This window comes from Chiloscyllium plagiosum, chromosome 12 (genome assembly GCF_004010195.1).
Source record: "Chiloscyllium plagiosum isolate BGI_BamShark_2017 chromosome 12, ASM401019v2, whole genome shotgun sequence".
Taxonomy (NCBI): Eukaryota; Metazoa; Chordata; class Chondrichthyes; order Orectolobiformes; family Hemiscylliidae; genus Chiloscyllium; species Chiloscyllium plagiosum.
The window spans coordinates 45,070,179-45,093,396 of NC_057721.1; the positions used below are offsets into that span (position 1 = coordinate 45,070,179).

The 23,218-nt window shown below is 40.7% G+C and overlaps 1 protein-coding gene across 2 annotated transcripts in view; it reads left to right on the forward strand.

Moving 5' to 3' along the window:
* The first annotated feature begins 841 nt into the window (after positions 1-841).
* Positions 842-23,218, forward strand: part of man1a2 (mannosidase, alpha, class 1A, member 2) — a 132,783-nt gene continuing 110,406 nt past the window's right edge. The window contains exon 1 of one of the 2 annotated variants that reach the window (XM_043700936.1): positions 842-1,855. In XM_043700936.1, the coding sequence (XP_043556871.1) occupies positions 1,518-1,855 (338 nt within the window). In that variant the 5' untranslated portion in view covers positions 842-1,517. The remainder of the gene's footprint in view (positions 1,856-23,218) is intronic. The other variant, XM_043700938.1, reaches the window with a different exon arrangement.

Consider the following 23,218-nt stretch of genomic DNA (forward strand, 5'->3'; position numbering starts at 1 on the left):
CTTCAAAAAGGCAGACCATTCTTTGGATCTGATAGGTTTTGCATATGCATGATATTTGGGCAGAGGATCCCATGTCCAGTTTTTCTCAGTAGCAATTTGCTGTATTCTGTTGTTTAAAGTTCCAACATCACAGGTAACCACTCTGTGGGATAGAGGGGGAGTTGCATCCAGGGAATAGAGTTGGTGTTATTCGTTTGGGGTGCAGAAGGTGTAAAGAGTCTGGGGGATTTTTACTTGGGTCATTCAATTAGTTACTCAATAGTTTATCTAGGTTTTTAAAAGTTTACTGATTCCTGAGAACAGTTTGCTTAAATTTTCAAAACCCTCCAAGCAGGGTACTAGGCGTGGGTAGTCTTCAGTTTCCTGGACAATTCCCTCAGAATCTGTTACGTGGAGAATTTTCAAGAATTCTGACACATAACCCCAGTTTGTGGTACAGAAATAACAATTTGCACATTGGAAAATCCTCATACAGGGATATGGAACTTGGGGACCTTCCATGGTGATCCACAGGAATCAATGATTTGGAGATGCTGGTGTTGACTGCGGTGTACAAAGTTAAAAACCACACAACACCAGGTTATAGTCCAATACGTTTATTTGGAAACACTAGCTTTCGGAGTACTGCTCCTTCATTAAGTGATTGTGAAGAATGATCTCCATAACCACCTGAATAAGGGGCAGCGCTTAAAAGCTAGCGCTTACAATATAACTTAACACTCTCTGCAATGAGGCTGACTCTACGGAGTGCTTTCCAGGATTTTGTTCCTCCACATCTGCGCATATAAAGATTTTTGTTTTTAAAAAGAAATGAATTTCCCATTCAAATGTAGCGCCACATCTTCCTGCCAAAAGTGAGAAGCATGTTCCTGCTGCAGAATGCGTGACAGCACAGGAAGGCTGTTTGCTGTGATGCTGCCTCTGGGTTCAATTCCCACCAGCTCCAAGGGTTGATGGAAAGTATCTGCGGCAGCAGCGGTGGGGGACAGCTCTTGCGGCGTAGTGGTGATGTCCGTGCTTTGGAGCCAGGAGGCCCGGTTGGAAGTACTGTCCTGACTGTCGAGGTTGTTTTAAAGCATAAGTAGGACAGTGTATTTGTGCCGCTGCAAGAAGCGGTCTAACAATGCCACAGTACCGTTGGTATTGAGTGGCAAAGTAGCTACATTCCACACCATCATAGATTGTGGGGGGGGGGTGATATGCGCGTGCGCAGAGGAAGGTCCCGGGAAGGGGGCGGGGCTGGATCCCCCACCCGATCCCCCCTCCCCCACGGGCACAGTGGGGCGGCGCAGGCGCAGTGACGCTGTCCCTGGGCCAGTCTAAGGGACGGTGACGGTTGGAAGCTCGCGGTCGGGACGGATGTCGGCGGTTCGGCTTGTTTCCGTGCTCCGCTGGACGGCGCGATAAGTCCGCCGCGCGGGTTGTCAAACACCTGAAGGCGGGTTTTTGTTTTTTTTTGTGAAGTTTGACGGCCGGTGCCCGGTGACGGCTGCAGCAGCAGGAAGAGGAGGAGGAGGATGTCGAGCCCCGCGCTGCTGCCGGTGTCGAGCCGTCGCTTGGCGGCTCTGAGCCCGAGCTCGCCCGCCTCCTTCTACCCGCATCACAGAGCCACCCTGCGGCTGTCGGAGAAATTCATCCTGCTGCTCATCCTCAGCGCCTTCATCACCCTGTGTTTCGGGGCCATCTTCTTTCTGCCCGACTCCTCCAAGCACCGGCGCTTCGACCTGGGGCTGCAGGACGTGCTCATTCCGCATGTGGAGCAGGGCAGGCCGGCGGGACGGGACGGCAGCGCCGGGCTACAAGGCGGCGGAGTCATGGTGCATGGAGGCGGGGAGGAGCATCAGCACCGACACAGGTACTTGGGGGGGGGGGGGGGGATGATAGTGTGGGGAGGCTAACACTAGGAACGGTCCCCGTCCCGAGAGGAGAGAAACTCCCGCTCCAGTTCACTCCCGCTCCAGTTCACTCCCGCTCCAGTTCACTCCATTGTGGAACCAGTTCGGTTCCAAGCTGCTAGTTGGCCCAGTATTGTTTTGTTTGGGACAGAAATTTCAAAACCAGGGTGGGGTGGTCCGTCCTCTGCAGGTTTGGAGTGGGCGAGAGTGAGGGATCCGTAAATCTATTCCCTTTAACCAAAAAAAAGTAGAGATGTTTATAATAAACAAAAGGCAGTTCTGATGATGCAGCTTGTCATTGAGCCAGTTAATGCGGGCCTGATGATAAGTACTACATATACGCTACTTAAACCCAATCTTGAACTCTTCATGCCCTGTCTGGATTGATGAGCGCTTATCATTTGGGAGAGACGTCAGGAGTGGCATTTCGGATCGCTAACAGTGAGCAAGTTTGCAAATTCGTCCGGAAATGTTACCTTTTCCAACCGGAGTCTCGCCAGTAATATTTGAGTTATTGTTACAGAGAAAGTAATGTTCATGTTTTCTTCCCGCCCGCCCCAGCAGTAATGTAGGATTCATAACAGCGTTTTTGCAAAGTTCTTACGCCCAGGGATATTGCAGTAACGAGAACAGGCGATTCTTATACCACATTGGCATATTATTGGTGTTTAACGAGGGGAAAATGGATTGGATATTTTCGTTAAATGAGACAAAGTACATGTGGTTGGTAGGCTGGAATGATGCACCAATGCGGAATGCTTTCTTCACTTTACATTCTGTCTAATTGTGATTGTTTTCAATTTGTTTCTTGTGTTTGTTTCTTTTTTCTGATATAATACAAATAGCATGTTGCGGTATTTAATTATTAGTTGGCTGGTTTTACGTACGTTGTTCCGGTATTATTTACTGGATTGAAACTTGTCCTCCAATAGAATTTGAGAGTTGTCTAATTTCTCATTCATTATAAACTTTCAATGTTTCGTTCATAACCAGAAAATTCGATTTTTGAAAATTTTGTAGTGATGTCGTGAGCCTTTTGTTTATTTACAGAAAAGTCAAAAGCTCTAGAATTCACTTTTCTGCAATGGTTTTTCAGACTTGGAAAAAGTCAGTTTTAGAAGTCGGAGTCATCATTCTGATTTAACCTGTAATCTATTTTGATCTGTCATTCTGGATATTGGATATAGACATGGCTTTAAACTAATTTGCAGACTACCACTTTTATTGATCTTAAATGTCATTCTTAGTATTTTCCCCCAATCATGACAGTTTATAGTATGTCAAATGGAGTCAGTGTCTGCTTTGTACCACATTTTAAGGATTCATTTCTAAAATGTTATTTCAGTAAGTGGAAAATTTAGTTTTGAGAGTAATCAGAAGCCTATTGGCAGGTGCGAGAGGAAAGTTTTAAAAGGGATCTAATAGAAAATAGAACAATACAGTGCAGAAGAGGCCCTTTGGCCCTCGATGTTGCGCCGACCTGTGAACTAACCTAAACCCATCCCCCACACTATCCCATCATCATCTATCTGCTTATTCAAGGATTGTTTAAATGCCACTAATGTGGCTGAGTTAACTACATTGGCAGGCAGGGCATTTCACGCCCTTACCAATGTCTGAGCAAAGAACCTGCCTCTGACAACTGTCTTAAATCCCTCACCCCTCAATTTGCAGTTGTGCCCCCTCATACAAGTGACGTACTCATCCTCGGAAAAAGACTTTCACTGTTTACCCTATCTAATCCTCTGATCATCTTGCATGTCTCTATTAAATCCTCTTTTAGCTGCCTTCTGTCCAAGGAGAGCAGACCCAAAGTGTCTCAGCCTTTCCTCAAGACCCTCCCTCCAGACCAGGGAACACCCTGGTAAATCTCCTCTGCACCTTCTACATCCTTCCTGTAATGGGGCGACCAGAACTGTACACAATATTCTAAGTTTGGCATATTGTATAGTTGCAGCATGTCATTATGGCTCAGGAATTCAATCCCTCTACCAATAAAACCTAACACAACGTATGCCGCCTTAACCGCGTTATCAACCTAGGTGGCAGCTTTCAGGGATCTATGTACTTGGACTCCAAGATCCCTCTGTACATCCACACTACCAAGAATCTTTCCATTCAGGATCTAAAGGTCAACGTTTTCAGGCAGAGGGTGGTGCATATATTGTATGACCTGCCAGAGGAAATGGCAGAATTACAACATCTGTATGAGTATATGAACTGGAAGGACTTAGGGGGATAAGGGCCAAATGCTGGCAAATGGGAATAGATTACTTTTGGATATCTGGTTGGCATGGGTGAGTTGGACTGAAGGGCCTGGTTCCATGCTGTACAGCTTTATGATTCTGACTGCACATACAGGTTAAGTGGCATTTTTTTATGTTAAGTTTTTATGCTATATAAATACATATTGCACAAATATTTTGTGGTGAGAATGTTGAAATAAGAACAAACATAAGAAATAGATGCACATGGAGATTATTCTGCCCCTCAAATCTGAACTGCCAGTCAATAAGACCTATCCCCAATAATTTCATGAATCCCTTACCTAATGAGAATCTGTTCACCTCTGTCTTTAAATAAATTTAATGACCCCAACTCCACTACCTAAGGTAACATTGCAGTTTTCACAATTCCTCTGAAGGAAAGAAATGCTTCTCATCTCTGTGCTGAAAGGACGACTTGTGATTTTAAAGTACTGTCCCATAGTTCTGGACTGACCCACAACAAGATGCATTGTCAAAACTATTCAGGAATTTATACACTTTAATCAACTAGTCCCTTAGTCTTCTAAATAAGACTAATCATCATCATAAGATAACTTGCTCATTCCAGGTATCAATCTCGTAAGCCTTCTGTGAACCAACTAAGCATTTGCATCCTTAAAGAGAGCAGAACCACATGGAGTGTTCAAGATTGGTCTCACCAATTTCCTCTATAATTGAAGCATGACATTTTTATGTTCAATTCCTTTTGCATTAAAAGGACAGCATTGAATTAGCCACCTTTACTTGCATGCTATACATTTTGTGACTCCATTTAAACGTGAAACTCTGCAGCTTGAATTCCGCAGTCATTCTTCACGAAAGTCATACTTGACTGTTTTTATTCATGCCAAAGTGATCAACTTCACACACATTTTACTCAGTTTTCCAGATTTTTGTTCACTTGTTAAATCTGTCTACGTCCTTCTGCAAGTTCCTTTGCCATCTTCATAATATACTTTTCTACTGTCTTTGTGTCATCTTTGAATTTATTTACAATACCTTTACTTCCGTCACCTCCCTCCTCAATATAAATTGTTTAAAGTTGAGGCAAAGTACAAACCACTGTGGATTCCTGCCAATCAGGCAGAGATCCATTTATGCACACACTCTGTTTTCTGTCAGCAAGCCAATCTTCTGTCCATGTTATTACGTTACCCCAGTGCACCATAAGATTTTATTTTCCATACTGGCTTGAATGTGGCACTTTATCTAAAGCTTTCATATATTGTCCATCTGCAAGCTCCCCTTTGTTAACAGCACTTGTAGAAGTATCCATTAAGCATCTTAAACCTGGTTTACAACTGATAAAATGATGTCTGAACTTTTTCAGCTGCCTCTATATTCTCATCCAATCTTCATCTCGAGGCCACAATTAATTTCTAATCAAATTATTGAAATTGTGCAATGATTGAAAAGCTGTATTTTCTGGAGTAGTGAATTCCAAATTGTCTATCTTCTGAGTGATGAAATTTCTTAACTTGGCCTTAAATGGCAGACACCGAAACATAGAAAGTAGGAGCAGGATGAGGCCGTTTAGCCCTTTAAGACTGCTCTGCCATTCAATATGATTATAACTTGATCATCCAAATCAAAAACCTGTTCCTGCTTTTTCCTCATACCCTTTGGCCATTTTAGCCCTGTGACCGAGATTTAACTCCTCGAAAGCATTCAATGTTTTGGCCTAAATTGCTTTCTATGACAGAAAATTTCACAAGTTCACTATCTCGTATGAAGAAATTTCTCCTCGTTTTCATTCCAATTGGCTTATCCTGAATCCTTAGACTGTGATCCTGACTCTGGACTTCCTGGTTATCAAGAACATGCTTCCTATGTTTACCTTGTCTAGTCCTGTTTTAATTTTATAGGCTTTTGAGATCCCTCACTAATTAAGCGCAGTAAATGATCCAGTCTCTCTCCATATGTCAGTCCTGCCATCCCAGGAGTCAGTCTGCTAAATCTTCATTGTGCTCTTTGCATGGTCAGCGCATTCTTCCTCCAATACGGAGACCAAAACATTACACAGTACTCCAGGTGGTCTCACCAAGATCCAGTACATTTGCAGCAAGACATCTCTGCTCAAGTATGCAAATCCTTGTGTTATGAAGACCAACATTCTATTTCCCTCCTTCACAGCCTTCAACGCCTTCAAGCTTGCTTTCAGTGACTGGTGTATAAAGGCACCCAAGTCTCATTGCACTTCTTCCTTTGCTGATCTATCACCACTTAGAAAAAATCTGTATTGCTGTTTTTGCCACCAAAGTGGATAACCTCATATTTATCCACACCATATTTCACCTGCCATGCATATGCCTACCCACTCAACTTGTTCAAATCTCTGCATTCTCCTTCCTGTTCACCCTTCCAGTTAACTTTGTGTTAACAGTATGTTTGGGGATATTGAGTCTAGTTCATTTGTAGTACATCTCCCTCATTTTAAATGGTAATGTGTATGGAGTGCAGCTGGAGGACAAGCTCTAGTAGTTTCCAGCTGCCAGCAAGTCCTCTATTCATGTTAGTACTTTGCCCCCAATGCCATGTGCTTTAATTTTACAAACTAATCTCTTGTATAGGATTTTTATCGAATCTTTCTGGAAATTCGAGTAAAGCACATCCACTGGTTTTGCTTTATCAATTCTATTAGTTGCATCCTCAAAATTCCAATGAGCATGATTTCCTTTTACAAATCCATGCTGAATCTGTCCAATCCTGTCACTGTTGTCCAAGTGTTGTGCTGTTCAACTTTTATGATGGACTTGAGCATTTTCCCTACTACTAATATCAGACTAATCAGTCTATAATTCCCTACTTTTTCTCTACCTTATTTTTCATTAGTGGGTTTGCATTAGCGACCTTTCAGTCTATAAGAACAGTTCCAGAGATTAGAGTCTTGAAACCTACCTGCTAATTACTAGCTGCCATTTGGAAATAGATCATTTATTTTTGCTCTTTGTCTCCCCTCTGGTAACCAGTTTTCTGTCAATGCCAGTACATTACCCCCAATCCCTGAGGCTGTGACCCTTGTATTTTGACTCACTTATCATGAAAAATAGCTTCTAAGTTCCTACTGTATCAAAACCTTGAAAAATTTTGCAAGTTTTTCTAAATTTCAGAGAACATAGGCCCATTCTACTCACTCTTCATAAAGCATCCCTGTCCCTCTTAGAAAGCAAACTAGTGAACCTTATTTTGCAAACCCTCAAAGGCAGGTATATTCTGAATAAAAATACTAAACTGAACATGTATTCCCAATTGTGGTCTTAGTAATACTCTATATAATGGCAGCAAGATGTCACCTTGTGCTGCAACATCCTTGTAATGAAAGCTAACACAAATTCGTATTCTCAACTTACTTGAACCCAACAGAAGTAAAGTCTTATAAAGCATGTCAGAGACTGGGGTTTCTACAGTGAGGAGCTCACCAAGGTTGTCCATCATTTGGAAGGTACAAATTTGGGGTAAGATGACATTGGTTATTTGCTTAGATGAATGCTGCTCCACCTACAGTTTAGAAGCTTGATACCATCTAAGACAAAGCAACCTGTGTTTGAAAACACATCAGTCACCTTAAACATTCATTCCTTTCACCACAAGAACACTATAGCAGCATTCTGTATCATCCACAAGATTCATTACAGCTGCTCCTTCAACGTCTATGATCTCTGCCACTTAGATTAATTGGCCCAGTAGGTACACTGGAACACTATGGTCAAGTTATCCTTTATCCACTATCCACACTCTCCCTCTCAAAAAGAACCGTGGGTCTGCCAATACCACATGGACTGTGGCAGTTTCAGAAGTTGGTTGACCACCAATGTTTTTAGGCCATTAAGGCAGAATAACAAAATTTGGCCTTCCAGGTATCCTTGAATGATTTTTTTCACGCCTCTCTGGAGCAGGTGGAACTTGAATCCTGGCCTCTTGATGCAGAGATGCTACCACTGTGCTACAAGAGGATCCCACCTAACAGAAGAGCCTGACGAATGGAATGTGTGGTGGGCAATGTGGCTGGGATAGATCAAAACTTTGATTCAATCAATGAGTGAAAATCTGATACATTAGTGGGTAGGGAGTCAATAGACATTGGCAAGGACTTGGATTATAGAAATGTAGGATAAACCATTGACTACAGTCTTCAGTAGATTCTTTCTACAAAATCTGCAAATGTTTTGTTGGAGTAATAGAATTCGCTTGAATGGGAGATCTGAAGCAGTTGCCTTCAAAATCTGGGCTGGGGTCAACCAAGATGATAGAGATTATAAGTAGTATTGGAGCTATCTGATGGTGGCTACTCTCCTCATCAAATATTAAATGCCCTCTGGTGTCAGTATTAAATATCATCTATACAGCAAGCTCTTTACTCTCTGTCACCTCTGTGCCAAAACTGAACTAACCATCACTAATATCTGACCCACCAATTGGCAAATGACTGTAGTAGAATTACCTACCTTATGCTTTAAATGCAAGTCACTCTCAAACTCTTTCTTTCTGTGTACAAGAGACTCAGCCTGTCCTTGAATGATGTTCAAACAAAAGCCATCAACCTATATCTGTTCAATCAAATAATCCATCTTCCAAATATATTGAAGGAGACATTTTGGAAAGCCACCTTTCTGAGAAGGCCACCATTGACCAGGAGATCTGGCACCAAACTAGTTTTGCCAGCTCAGCCTTCTCCAAATTACAGCAGGTAAAGTTGGACATCGAAGACATCTGCAACTCAATAAAATCATAATGTTTTCAGCAGTTTTTGCAGTGTTCTAATGCTACAGTGAGGCAGTTAGATGTATTCCTTCAGTAGTGCCTCTTATGCATCCGCTGGACTCAATGGGAGGACCATCAGTCATGCTAGTGATGCTTTTGCAGTCAACTCCAAAAATAAATTGCACACCACTCCTGAAAAACAGCTCCCAAGTGGTGAGATTGTCTTTTTGATGAGGTCCTCTTTTGAAACAAATGGCAAATGTTCCAAGGGAGCGCCATGGAAATGACAATCCATTGGCACTCTGAAGTTCTCCTTGAACTGCTGCAGCATTGATATTAATGTCTGGAGCTTCTAACTATTGTCCATTAAGCTGAATTGTGCTTTTGAGTCACAATGTTGTAATTATTAGGCAGATGCTGGCAGAGCAGAAAGAAAATCTTTCACTCTAGATGTGATTTCCCAGGCGCAGGGCATTTTAGCTAATGACACAAACGTTTGAGAGTTGAAAATGAGTCTGTTCAATTACAAGAAGTCTGCATGTGACCTTGGGTAGAAGTGAAACTTGAATTGAGGGGCAGCTGATGGTGTGTGTAGACTACATTTAAGATCCATATTTGTGGTGACTTTTGACACAGGGCTATTTCAATGAAGAGATTCACTTATAAATTACTAGTAATATGTACAGAAATATTCCATTTCAACCAGGGTATAAATTGTCAACTGATTCCATTGTATTAGTTTTATAATATTGAAAAACAACACACTAAGGGCATGTGATATTCATTCAAATACATTAAGGTTCGACATATAGTCGGAAATTCTGTTAATTCTTCAACTTTAAACTCATAACAAATTCGTTAATTTGTCATAAAACAAAAGAGGTAGCTTAATCTGTGGGGAAAAAAAAGCAGCTTTTTTTTTTTTGTTCCTAAATTCATATGTTCTTTAAAGTTATGAAAACACAAAATATTATTTTGTATCTATATATGGTCAAAGTGAAACGTGGACTTTTGCTGGATTTGTAGCAATGTTGTTATTTGAGCAAAGGGATTGTATTTCACTTCTCTCCTCCACTTGAGATTTTTTTTTCAAATATCATATGTCAGCAAGTAGATTTTGAGCTTCAACATTGCTTGTTTTTTTTGAGAGAACTAAACACTTTAAATATGTTCTGTGTGTTGACTGTATGTAATAATTGTTTCATGCTTAACTTTTTTTTGACTTTATTTGCTAAAGAGTAAATAGTCATGGTAAAATTTAAAACAGTCTACACAGTATTCTGTACCAGTGTTTATCATATTGCTGAAACAATTCCTTCCTCATTGGTGCAAAATCAAAGATTTGTCTCCTGGCTTTTTCTTTGATTTTTCTAAATAAAAATAATTATCTTCATTGTAGTGTAGACAAACAACACAGAATTTAATATCTGCTTCAGAATTGTAATTTTACAAGTCTAGCTGTAGAACTCAGTGAGAGAGAACCTGTATATGTTCCATTGTAGTTTTCTCAATAGTTTAACAGTTGTCTGCATGTCCTTTGGGGTTAGAGGATCTCTGAAAATTAGAAAAATTGTTTTAGAATGACAGCATTTTTTGCTAAATAGTTTCAACAGTGGGGCAGAGTAGAAAATATGAGGGAAGAGAGATATATTTTTCCCAAGTTCAGAAATCAGACCTGAAAAGCACAATAATTGAAAGAAAATTCAAGACTAAATAGATCAACACTGATATAGAATGAGGCTATATTTTTAAAAATGCAATATCTGTGACTATTAATCTCTTAATAGTGTTGTAAAATGTTTTATGGCACCAATATTATATAAGGTATGGTTCAGCCTTAGGATGTACCATCTTGCTTGTTTTGAAAACTGAAATCTTCCAATGAAAATAGAAGCTACTGATCATACTAAGAATGGGAGACGGGTAAATAATTTGAAGTAAAAGATTTTATAATGTGTTGAAACATTAGAATGGGTGGTTTGCTTCTCATTGTAAAGGATATCCAGGAATACATTCATGGATGATGATAATCATGATTACTGGAAGTTCCCATCTGATTTACTCCTGTCTTGCAGTGATCTTTAGTGTTGTTTTTCTTTGTGATTTGATCCTGTCAGTATGTCAGATCAGATTGAACTAGTATTCTGGATTAGTGGTGCTGGAAAAACACAGCAGTTCAGGCAGCATCCGAGGAGCAGTAAAATCGACGTTTCGGGCAAAAGCCCTTCATCAAGAATACGTGAACTAGTAGTCATGTGTTCAGTTCTAATCAGTACATAGTGTGCATTTTATTATCAAAAATAAAGTAATACGTGATATGGTTGTAATAAATGACTTAAGCTTCAGTTGCGAGTGTATTTTTGTAAAACTATTGCTTTAACCTTTGGAAATTTGTTACTTGAACGTGGGAGTTATGTTTTTATCTGTTGCAGTAGGGTTTGAAGCCGTTCTAATTCTGATTATAATGGAATACTTATTGGATAGATATTTTTGTACTTTGAAAATATCAATTATCAAGTGCATTTAACTATTTCCCAATTTTAGCAGGAAACAATTCCGTATTCGTGATTAATTCCATTAATATCAGCTCGTTGTGATATTACAAGAATGTGTTACCAGTCATTACTTCTTCTCATCATGTATTTAGTTGCTGTCCATGTTCTAATTTATATTTTGATTTGCAAACTGTGTAAAACATTTTCCAATTGCTGCTTTTTTGTTTTTCTGACTTACCTACCAGTGCTACTAAAATAACAATCAGATCTAACCATATCTGTCTCTGTTTTTATCGTCTCATATGGTAATTTTGCCAGTGTGAAGCACCTCATGTAATGCTATTCCTATTTGCAAGTTTTGAGAAGATTTGTAGCTCAAGTTGAAGTTCTGGATGTTTGTTTGCTCGCTGAGCTGGAAGGTTTGTTTTCAGACGTTTTGTCACCATACTAAGTAACATCAGTGAGCCTCCGGTGAAGCACGGGTGGTATGGCCAGCTTTTTGTGTTTAGGTTTTCTTGGGTTGGTGATGTCATTTCCTGTTCTTTTTCTCAGGGGATGGTAAATGGGATCTAAGTCACCGTGTTGATAGAGTTCTGGTTGGAATGCCATGCTTCAAGGAATTCTCATGTGTGTCTCTGTTTGGGTTGTCCTAGGATGGATATGTTGTCCCAGTCGAAGTGGTGTCCTTCCTCATCTATATGTAAGGATACTAGTGAAAGTGGGTCATGTCTTTTTGTGGCTAGTTGATGTTATGTATCCTGGTGGCTACTTTTCTGCTTGTTTGTCCAATACAGTGTGTATTACACTTCTTGCAAGGCATTTTGTAATTGACATTGGTTTGCTTGTCTGTATAGGACCTTTCAAGTAGATTAGCTGCTGTTTTAATGTGTTGGTGGGTTTGTGGGCTACCATGATGTCAAGAGGTCTGAGTAGTCTGGCAGTCATTTCTGAGGTGTCTTTGATGTCGGAGAGAGTGGCTAGGGTTTCTGGACACATTTTGTCGTCTTGTTTGGGTTGTTGCTGAGAAATTGGACTGTGTTCATTGGGTACTCTTTCTTTTTGAATACACTGGAGAGGTGATTTCCCCCGGCTCTTCATAGTTCCTCTGTGCTGCAGTGTGGTGGCTCGTTGAAATAATGTTCTGATGCAGCTTCGTTTGTGGATGTTGGGATAATTGCATCTGTAGTTCAGTATTTGGTCCATATGTATTGCTTTCTTGTAGACGCTGGTTTGAAGTTCCCCATTAGCTTTTCGTTCTACTGTGACATCTCTGACTGGCATGTGAATAGGGCTGTTACATCAAAGGAGACCATTATTTCATAACCCATAAATAAAAGGCGGGCCATACCACCAGTGCTTCACCGGAGGCTCTCTAATGATATTACCTAGTATGGTGATGAAACGTCTGAAAACAAACCTTCCAGCTCAGTGAGGAAACTTACATCCAGCTATTTCTGTTTATAAAATGCATAAGTATTATTGAAGTAGATCATTTCAACTGTATTAACCTAGCAAGGGAGGAAGTGTGTACTATGTTGGGTAGGAGGTATTAAAGGGTTGGATGTTTTGAAAGTCGATTGGGGGGGGTGGTGAAGTAATGATAAAACTGCATACAACACTAATTAAACCACAGTGTGCATTCTGCATACAGCTCCGCATCCTTAGAGGAAAATTGCTTGGAGTCAGTCTGAGTTTAGCAAGTCTCTTTAGAATACACTATATTTCTATGTACAGTGCTCTTTCATTCAAGGCCAAATGTCTTGTTCCATTGCATTGATTTTATTTGTGTTTCAAATTCCATGTTCCCATCCATTACTGAGAACCTTTGAGTCTCGATAAGTAGGGAGTAAATCTTCCCCCTTGATTTCAAATATTTGCCACTTCCAACTGCCTTCTCCAGCTTCTGAGGCAGAGGTTCCAAAGCCCTAATTTTAAAATTACACCTTCCCCTCCCCCAGATCTGAACTCAACATCCTTTCCAAGTTTGCCTTAGCAGAACTATGTAAGATATTTTTACAGTTCACTTAAATCATTGTTCTGTCTTCTAAATTCTAATGGAAAGAAGTCCAGCTTGTACAACCTTTCTTCATAACCACCTCACTCCAGGGTCAATCTAAGAAACCTCATTTCAACTTCACTCCATGCATTTCTATCCTTCCTTTAATAAGGACACCAAAACTACACACACTATTCAGGAATTAGCCTCCCTAATGCTCTGCATAGTTGAAGCATAATTATGCTTTTCTGTTCACTTCCTCATGTAAAAACGACTAGCATCGCATTCGCTGCTTTAATTAACTGTTGCAATTGCATACTGTAATACACCTAAATATCTCTGCATCTCCAAATTCTGCAGTTATTCACCATCTAAGCGATACTCTTGTCTGTCTTCCTACCTTCCAAGGTGAACAACTTGGCTCAGTGGTTAGCACTGCTGCCTCACAGCACCAGGGTCCCAGGTTCGATTCCAGCCTCGGGTGACTGTGTGGAGTTTGCACATTCTCCTCGTGTCTGTGTGGGTTTCCTCCGGGTGCTTTGGTTTCCTCCCACAGTCCAAAAGATGTACAGGTCAGGTGAATTGGCCCTGCTAAATTGCCCATAGTGTTAAGTGCATTAGTGAGAGGGAAATGGGACCGAGTGGTTTACTCTTCGGAGGGTCGGTGTGGACTTGGGCTGAAGGGCCTGTTTCGACACTGTAGGGAATCTAATCTAAACTAATCATTTTCCTTCCATATTATACTCCATCTGCTGGATGTTTGCCCAATAACACTCAATTGAGTCTGCAACTTCCTTATATCTAATTCTGAACATTAGATTTTATCTATTTTGATGTTACCTATTCCCTGCATCATGAGCTTTTGTTTTTCACAATAACTTTTCATGTGGCACTATATCAAATGCTTCATGGAAATTCAAGTATAGTGCATATACAGGCTCCTTGTTATCTACTGCAAATGTTACTCATTCAGAGAACTCGAATAAACTGGTCAAACACAATTTCTCTTTGGCAAAACCATACTGATTCATCCTGGTTACTTTGCATTTTTCTAAGTGTGTACAACAAACGTCTAACTAAGTGACCTATAACTTTCTGTTTTAGAGGCATTTTATCTACTATGTTGCAATCTGCTGGAATCTTTCTTGAATCAATGGAAATTTGGAAAACTAACAACTAGCATCGACTAAATTATTAGCCAACTCTCCTCTGAGGTAAAGTCCAATATAATCTTCTGTCTAATTAGATCAAGAGCATGTTGCTCTTAGAACTCTCTCAAAGTATTCTATAAATTCCCATCCTCTTTCCTACTGTAGTAGGAAAATAAATAACCTGAGTACTTTAAAACTTCCCCTTAAGTGTCTGTCATGACGTATTGGTCCATACCTAATCTAGTATCTCAGTTCACTTCAGCTAGCTGAGTTTTTTGCCCATGTGGTTGCCTGTTTTTGAGTCTAAGATTAATATTTTATACTTAATGCTGTGTCTTTCAAATTGGATGTATAATTGAATCATACTGGGTCACTGCTGCCCAAGGCTACCTTTACTCTGAGGTCATTTATTAATCCCATTACATTGCACAATGCCAGGTTCAATGGCATACTATCTGTCATAAAGGATGTAATAGCAGAGCATTTAGAATTACATAATATGACCAAAAAAGTCAGTCTGGCTTGATGAAGGGGAAATAATGTCTGAAAACGTAATTTTTTTTGAAAAGGTAACAGGCAGAATAGACAAAGGGGAAACAGTGGCTGTAATATATTTGGATTTTTGAGAAGGTTTTTGATATTGTAACACTCATTAGGCTACTTAAGAAAATAGAAGCACATGATGTTGGAGAAAGATGAGCTAACAAATAGAAAGCAGAGTTAGAATATAGGGAACATTTTCAGAATGCAGCCCTCAAATATAACATGCTCCCTTTGAGGTCCATAACATGTTGCTCCAAGAAATGATCCCAAATGCATTCTGTGGGCTCTTCAGCTAGGTTGGTGTGATGTTTGCAGTTTGTACAGATAAGTCATTCCTGATTTTCGCTGTCCCTTATCATAAGCTCCAGATATGTTTTCCTATATACTTTGTCCCACACTCAGTTCACTATTGGTGACCACTTCCACTGCTGGCTTCTTTCCCCTACTATTCATCTTCTCGACCCAAGCCAATATTTCACTGATCTCTTGAATCAAGATAATTTCTAACTATTACGCAAATGCTATCCTTGACTTAAACTGCTACCAATCATTACTTACCTTCATGAATGTTGTATACCCCTCAATTATCAATACCCAATCATTGACCTCTTCCAGCTATCAGAAACAGAGGAGTTGAATAAATACTTGGCATCAGTCTTCACAGTAGAAGAAGCTCATTGCATCCCAAAGTTACAAAATAATCAGTGGGCAAAAGGATGTCTAGAAATAACTACTATAACTAGGGAAAAGCTGTACTAGGGAAAAAAAACAAGTGCTAGGGAGCCAAAGACTGATAAGTCTCCTAGAATATTAAAGAAAGTAACTACAGAAATAATGGGTGGACTGGTGAGAATCCATAGATTCTGGAAAAGTCTCGGGATTAGAAAATTGTGTATAACACCCTTTATTTTTTAAAAGGAAGGAGACAAAAATGATAGCTGTAGATCAGTTAGTTTAACACAGGTTTTCAGAAGATGTTACTATCTGTCATAAAGGATGTAATAGCAGAGCATTTAGAATTACATAATATGACCAAAAAAGTCAGTCTGGCTTGATGAAGGGGAAATAATGTCTGAAAACGTAATTTTTTTTGAAAAGGTAACAGGCAGAATAGACAAAGGGGAAACAGTGGCTGTAATATATTTGGATTTTTGAGAAGGTTTTTGATATTGTAACACTCATTAGGCTACTTAAGAAAATAGAAGCACATGATGTTGGAGAAAGATGAGCTAACAAATAGAAAGCAGAGTTAGAATATAGGGAACATTTTCAGAATGCAGCCCTCAAATCAGGGAGTGATAGATCAGTGCTGGTGCCAGATTTATTTACAATACATAAATGAATTGGATGCGAAAGGTGAATGTGCAATCACCAAATTTCCAGATGACGCAAAAGTTGGGAAGGTAAGTAGTGAAGACAAAAGTCGACAAATAGTTTAAGCAAGTAGGCAGAAATTTGGCAAGTGGAATATAATTTGGAAAATTGAGAGCTTGTGGACTTTAGTGGGAAGAATCAAATAACTGGATATTATTTAAATGTATAAAGACTGCAGAAAGCTACGAATCGAGGGGTTTTGGAGGTCTGCATGCATGAATTGCAAAAAGTTAGCATACAGATGTTCCAGGTAATAGGGAAGGAAAATGGAATTTTGACCTTATTTCAAAGCAAATGGTGTCTAAAAATAATGAACAGTGTTGAAGTGAAGATCTGGCAAGCTGGAAGAATAGTACCTCATTTTCTGCTTAGGAACTGTACAACTTCCTGGTCTCAACATAGAGTTCAATAATTTTAGTGTTCAGGCACCTTCTCCCAAGTCCTTACCCCAACTTCGACACATCAGGCTTTGTTATCACATAGTCTTTTGTGATATACAATCCAAAGTTAGCCATTAATTGTTCCCATTAGTAGTTACTCATTCTGCACTGATCTTTATCCACTACTTCATTTACGCAACTGTTCTTCTCTCTCCTTGGGCTCTATCTCCACCTACTATTGACTCCCCCGCCATATCTTCTGCATAAAAGCCAACCTTTTCCTAGCTGCCATCAGTACTGAGGAAAGTCACTGGGCTCGATACATTAACACTGATTTCTCTCCACAGATGCTGCCAGATCTGCTGAGCTTTGCCAGCAATTCCTGTTTTTGTTTATGAAAAACTACGCAAGACAGCAACTTGAATTCAGGGAAAGTTTTTGGATGACTTTTCTCAGGGAAGATCTATTGGAATTGGAAGCAGTCCAGGGAAGGTTCACGAGGCTGCTTCGATGAGGAGACAGTTAAGTAGGTTGGGACTGTACTTATTGGAGTTTAGAAGAATGAGAGGTGGTCTTATTGTAACATAGCAAACTTTTTGAACTTGGCACAATACTTATAGAAAGGTTGTTCATAACATTACATATGGAGCATAACATTAGCATAAGAGGTTGCATTTTAAAACGCAAGTGAGGAAGAAATTGTTCTGAGGGTAGTAGGTTTGTGGAATTCTTTGCTGTAGTGGGCTGTTGAAGCTGGGTCGTTAAGTATATTCAAGGTTGAAAGATTTTTAATCAGTAAGGGAATTGAGAGTTCTAGGGACAAGGCAGCAAAGTGAATTTAGGATTTTCCCAATGAATGGCAAAGCAGACTTGTTGTCTGGCTTACATCTGCTCCTATGACAGTGCACTATCATTTCATTTAGTTATGAATATTAGCTATGATCAGATACAGGGCCTCTTATTTTGGCCTTGTAGCATCTAATTTTGATGTATTTGGAAAGGCAAGGACTGATTAGGGATAGTCAACTTGGCTTTGTGCATGGGAAATCATGTCTCACAAACTTGATTGAGTTTTTTGAAGAAGTAACTTAATCATAAAATGAAAAAATGACATTCTGCTCAAATTACGTCATTTGGATCACCCTCCAAGTCTGGATTATTACCCAAGCTACTTGCAACTTAGCATAGAACACAAAAAATTGAGCAATGAAAATATAGTTGAAGACTGGTGGATGCCAGCTTGTGGGCCACTGGCATGAGCACATTCTAAAGTGAGGTCTGTGTCTTTTGGCAGGCCTATATACCTGAACCACACTGAAGCCACTGTTCTCGCAAAGCGCATAGCTACCGAAGTAAAGGGAGTTTTAAACTAAATAGTGGAGTCAAAGGATGAAATGTGCAAAGCTGTTATATATCATAGAGGTAAGTCAAGGTAAAACAGAAATCTTTAACATGAAGTTTGAGGGTCCAAGAATGCCAGAAAAGCGATAGACAGAGGAAAACAAAACCTAGAAATACAATTATGAAAGTTGCGTTAAGTTCGTTCATTTGCCAATGCTGGAACTTAATCATTTGAAGTGCAGGTGATACTGTATTTCAACTCAGAGGGTACAAGTTTTAATTTTTTTCTGTCTGCCAAGGAAGGCAATATGTTTATTTTCAATTTGAGGAAGGCCACTTTTGACGGTATTAGGCAAGAACTTTCAAAAGCTGATTGGGGGTGGGGGGCATATGTTTGCAGGTAAGGGATGGCTGGAAAATGGGAAGCCTTCAGAAATGAGATAACAAGTGTCCAGAGACAGTATATTCCTGTTGGGGTGAAAGGAAAGGCTGGTAGGTATAGAGAATGCTGGATGGCTAAAGAAATTGAGGTGTTGGCTAAGAAAAAGAAGGTATAGACAGGATAGATCGAGAGAATCCTTAGAGTAGAAAGAATATAGGCAAAGGCAAAAAGGGGACATGAGATAGCTTTGGCAAATTGAGTTGAGAATTCAAAGTGTTTTTACAAATACATTAAGAAAATGGTTAAAGGTGGATAAATCCCCAGGGCCTGATCAGGTGTACACGAGAACTCTGTGGGAAGCTCGAAGTGATTGCTGGGCCTCTTGCTGAGATATTTGTATCATCGATAGTCACAGGTGTGGTGCTGGAAGACTGGAGGTTGGCAAACATGGTGCCACTGTTTAAGAAGGGTGGTAAAGACAAGCCAGGGAACTATAGACCGGTGAGCCTGACCTCGGTGGGCAAGTTGTTGGAGGGAATCCTGAGGGACAGGATGTACATGTATTTGGAAAGGCAAGGACTGATTAGGGATAGTCAACATGGCTTTGTGCATGGGAAATCATGTCTCTCAAACTTGATTGAGTTTTTTGAAGAAGTAACAAAGAAGATTGATGAGGGCAGAGCAGTAGATGTAATCTACATGGACTTCAGTAAGGCGTTTGACAAGGTTCCCCATGGGAGACTGATTAGCAAGGTTAGATCTCATGGAATACAGGGAGAACTAGCCATTTGGATACAGAACTGGCTCAAAGGTAGAAGACAGAGGGTGGTGGTGGAGGGTTGTTTTTCAGACTGGAGGCCTGTGACCAGTGAAGTGCCACAAGAATTGGTGCTGGACCCTCTACTTTTTGTCATTTACATAAATGATTTGGATGCAAGCATAGGAGGTACAGTTAGTAAGTTTGTAGATGACACCAAAATTGGAGGTGTAGTGGGCAGTGAAGAGGGTTACCTCAGATTTCAACAGGATCTTGACCAGATGGTCCAGTGGGCTGAGAAATGGCAGATGGAGTTTAATTCAGATAAATGTGAGGTGCTGCATTTTGGGAAAGCAAATCTTAGCAGGACTTATACACTTAATGGTAAGGTCCTAGGAGTGTTGTTGAACAAAGAGACCTTGGAGTGCAGGCTCATACCTCCTTGAAAGTGGAGTCGCAGGTAGATAGGATAGTGAAGGCAGCGTATGGTTCCTTTATTGGTCAGAGTATTGAGTACAGGAGTTGGGAGGTCATATTGTGGCTGTACAGGACATTGGTTAGGCCACAGTTGGAATATTGTGTGCGATTCTGGTCTCCTTCCTATCAGAAAGATGATGTGAGGATTCAGAAAAGATTTGCAAGGATGTTGCCAGGGTTGGAGGATTTAAACTATAGGGAAAGGCTGAAGAGGCTGGGGCTGTTTTCCCTGGAGCGTCGGAGGCTGAGGGCTAACCTTATAGAGGTTTACAAAATCATGAGGGGCATGGATAGGATAAATAGACAAAGTCTTTTCCCTGGGATAGGGGAGTCTAGAACTAGAGGGCATAGGTTTGGTGAGAGGCGAAAGATATAAAGGAGACCAAAGGGGCAACTTTTTCACGCAGAGGGTGGTACGTGTATGGAATGAGATGCCAGAGGATGTGGTGAAGGCTGGTACAATTGCAACATTTAAGAGGCATTTGGGTGGGTATATGAATAGGAGGGTTTGGAGGTCTATTGGGCCAGGTGCTGGCAGGTTGGGATAACTGGTCGGCATGGACAGGTTGGACCAAAGGCTCTGTTTCCATGCTGTACATCTCTATGACTCTAAAAGGGTAATAGGGAGAGAATAAGGCCTCTCAAAGATCATCAAGGCGGCCTCTGTGTGGAGCTGCCGGAGATGGGGCAGATACTAAACAAGTATTTTTGCATCAGTATTTACTGTGGAGAAGGACAGGGAAGATATAGAATGTAGGGAAATAGATAGTACATCTTGTAAAATATCCATATTAAGAGGAGGAAGTGCTGGATGTCTTGAAATGCATAAAAGTAGATAAATCCCCAGGAACTGATCAGATGTACCCTAGAACTCTGGGAAGCTAGGGTAGTGATTGCTAGCCCTCTTACTGAGACATTTGTATCGTCAATGTGAGGTGCCAGAAGTCTTGGAGGTTGGCTAACGTGATGCCACTGTTTAAGAAAGGTCGTAAGGACAAGCCAGGGAACTATCAGCCAGTGAGCCTGGCATCGGTGGTGGGCAAGTTGTTGGAGGGAATCCTGAGGGACAGGAAGTACATGTATTCTGAAAGGCAAGGACTGATTAGGGATAATCCACATGGCTTTGTGCTTGGGAAATCGTGTCTCGCAAACTTGATTGAGTTTTTTGAAGTAGTAATAAAGAAGATTGATAAGGGCACAGTGGTAGACACGATCTATTTGGACTTCAGTAAGGCGTTCGACAAGGTTTCCCATAGGTTAGCAAAGTTAGATCTCTCAGAAAACCGGGAGAACTAGCAATTTGGATACAGAACTGGTTCAAAGGTAGAAGACAGGTTGATCGTGGAGGGTTGTTTTTCAGACTGGAGGCCTGTGACCAGTGGAGTGCCACAAGGATTGGTGCGGGGTCCACTACTTTTCGTCATTTATATAAATGATTTTGATATGACCTTCAGAGTTATATTTAGTACGTTTACAAATGACGCCAAAATTGGAGGTATGGTGGACAGCGAAAAAGATTATATCAGATTATGATGGGATCTTGACGAGATGGGCCAATGGGCTGAGGAGTGGAGTTTAATTTTGATAAATGTGAGTTGCTGCATTTTGGGAATGCAAGCCTTAGCAGGACTCTTACACTTAATAGTTAGATCATAGGGAGTGTTGCTGAACAAAGATCTTGGAGTGCAAGTTCATAGATCTTTGAAAATAGAGTTGCAAGTAGATAGGATAGTTAAGTAGGCTTTCATTTATTGGTTAGAGTATTGAGTGCAGGGGTTGCGAGGTCATGTTGCGGCTGTGCAAGACATTGGTTAGGCCACTTGGAATATTGCGTGCAATTCTGGTCTCATGCCTGTCGGACAGATGTTGTGAAACCTGAAAGGGTTTAGAAAAGATTTACAAGGATTTGAGCTATATGGAGAGGCTGAACAGGCTGGGGCTGTTTTCCCTGGAGCGTCGGAGGCTGAGGGGTGACCTTTGTAGAGGGTTATAAAATCATAAGGGGCATGGATAGGACAAATAGACAAGGTCTTTTCCCTGGAGTCGGGGAGTCCAGAACTAGAGGGCATAGGTTTAGGGTGAGAGAGGAAAGATAAAGAAGAGACCGAAGGGGCAACGTTTTCACACGCAGGGTGGTGCATGCATGGAATGGGCTGCCAGAGGAAGTGGTGGAGGCTAGTACAATTGCAACATTTAAGAGGCATTTGGATGGGTATATGAATAGGAAGGGTTTGGAGGAATATGGGCTGGATGCTGGCAGTTGGGACTAGATTGGGTGGGATATCTGGCCGAGTTTGACCGAAAAGTCTGTTTCTGTGCTGTACATCTCTATGACTATACAGAACCTACGTCTAATTTTGAATGTTTTTTTTCTATAGGAATCGATGCTTTCATATAAAGTTGCAATTTTCAGTGACACAACCTGATTTTAAGCGAGTGCATCCTGTACCTGTATTAATCAGATTATCTGTTATCATGGACTCAAGGTTCAAATGTGATACCAACTTCCAGTGAGTTGCGATTTAGTATTCAGGGGCCCATGATTATAGCCAGGAAGAATAAGTTGCATGCAAAGGGTAATCCCTGCATCTTTAAGGGAGTAATGAGCACAGCATAATCAGTGAAGAGTTCTCTGATTAAGCAATGTTGTATTTTTGGCTTTACGTTTCTTCTGGATAGGTTGTACAACCTGCCGTCCAATCTAGTAAACTCCTTAAAGGTCAGGAGGATAGGGAAGAAATAATCATTGTGGTCCAGGATTCATCCTGCTCTGATTCATTCCATTTTTCACCCTGACTCTGTCAAAAGCAATGCCATCAATCTCTACAGTACAGTGCACTTTATGGATTATTTGAGGAACTTTGGTAGATCACTGATTTTCTCAAATCTTGCAGTCTGTTAGCCTGCTAACAGTTTTGAATGCTTCAGCGATATCGAGAAAAGTAAGAAAGAGGTGCCGCACATTTCACAGGTATTGGCATATGAAGAATATCTTCGCCAGTGGTTTTGCAATGACTTTTACTCTGTTTCTAAATATGCTCTGTTAACCTGTTGGAGTCTTCTGAGTGTGAGCCTATCAAGAACCTTTCCCTTTGATAGTAGTGAATTGCCCTTGTAGTTGTATCATTCTTTTCTGTTACCTGATTCTGTATAATGTGATCATTTTTCTATCGCTCATGGCATGTGGTTATCAACCTACCTTCCAACAGTAAAGGAGAAGATCATGAAAGTGTAGCACTAAACGGGACTTGCAATGTTATAGAGTCATAGAGATGTACAGCATGGAAACAGAACCTTTGGTCCAACCCGTCCATGCCGACCAGATATCCTAACCCAATCTAGTCCCACCTGCCAGCACCCAGCCGATATCCCTCCAAACCCTTCCTATTTATATACCCATCCAAATGCCTCTTAAATGTTGCAATTGTACCAGCCTCCACCACTTCCTCTTGCAGCTCA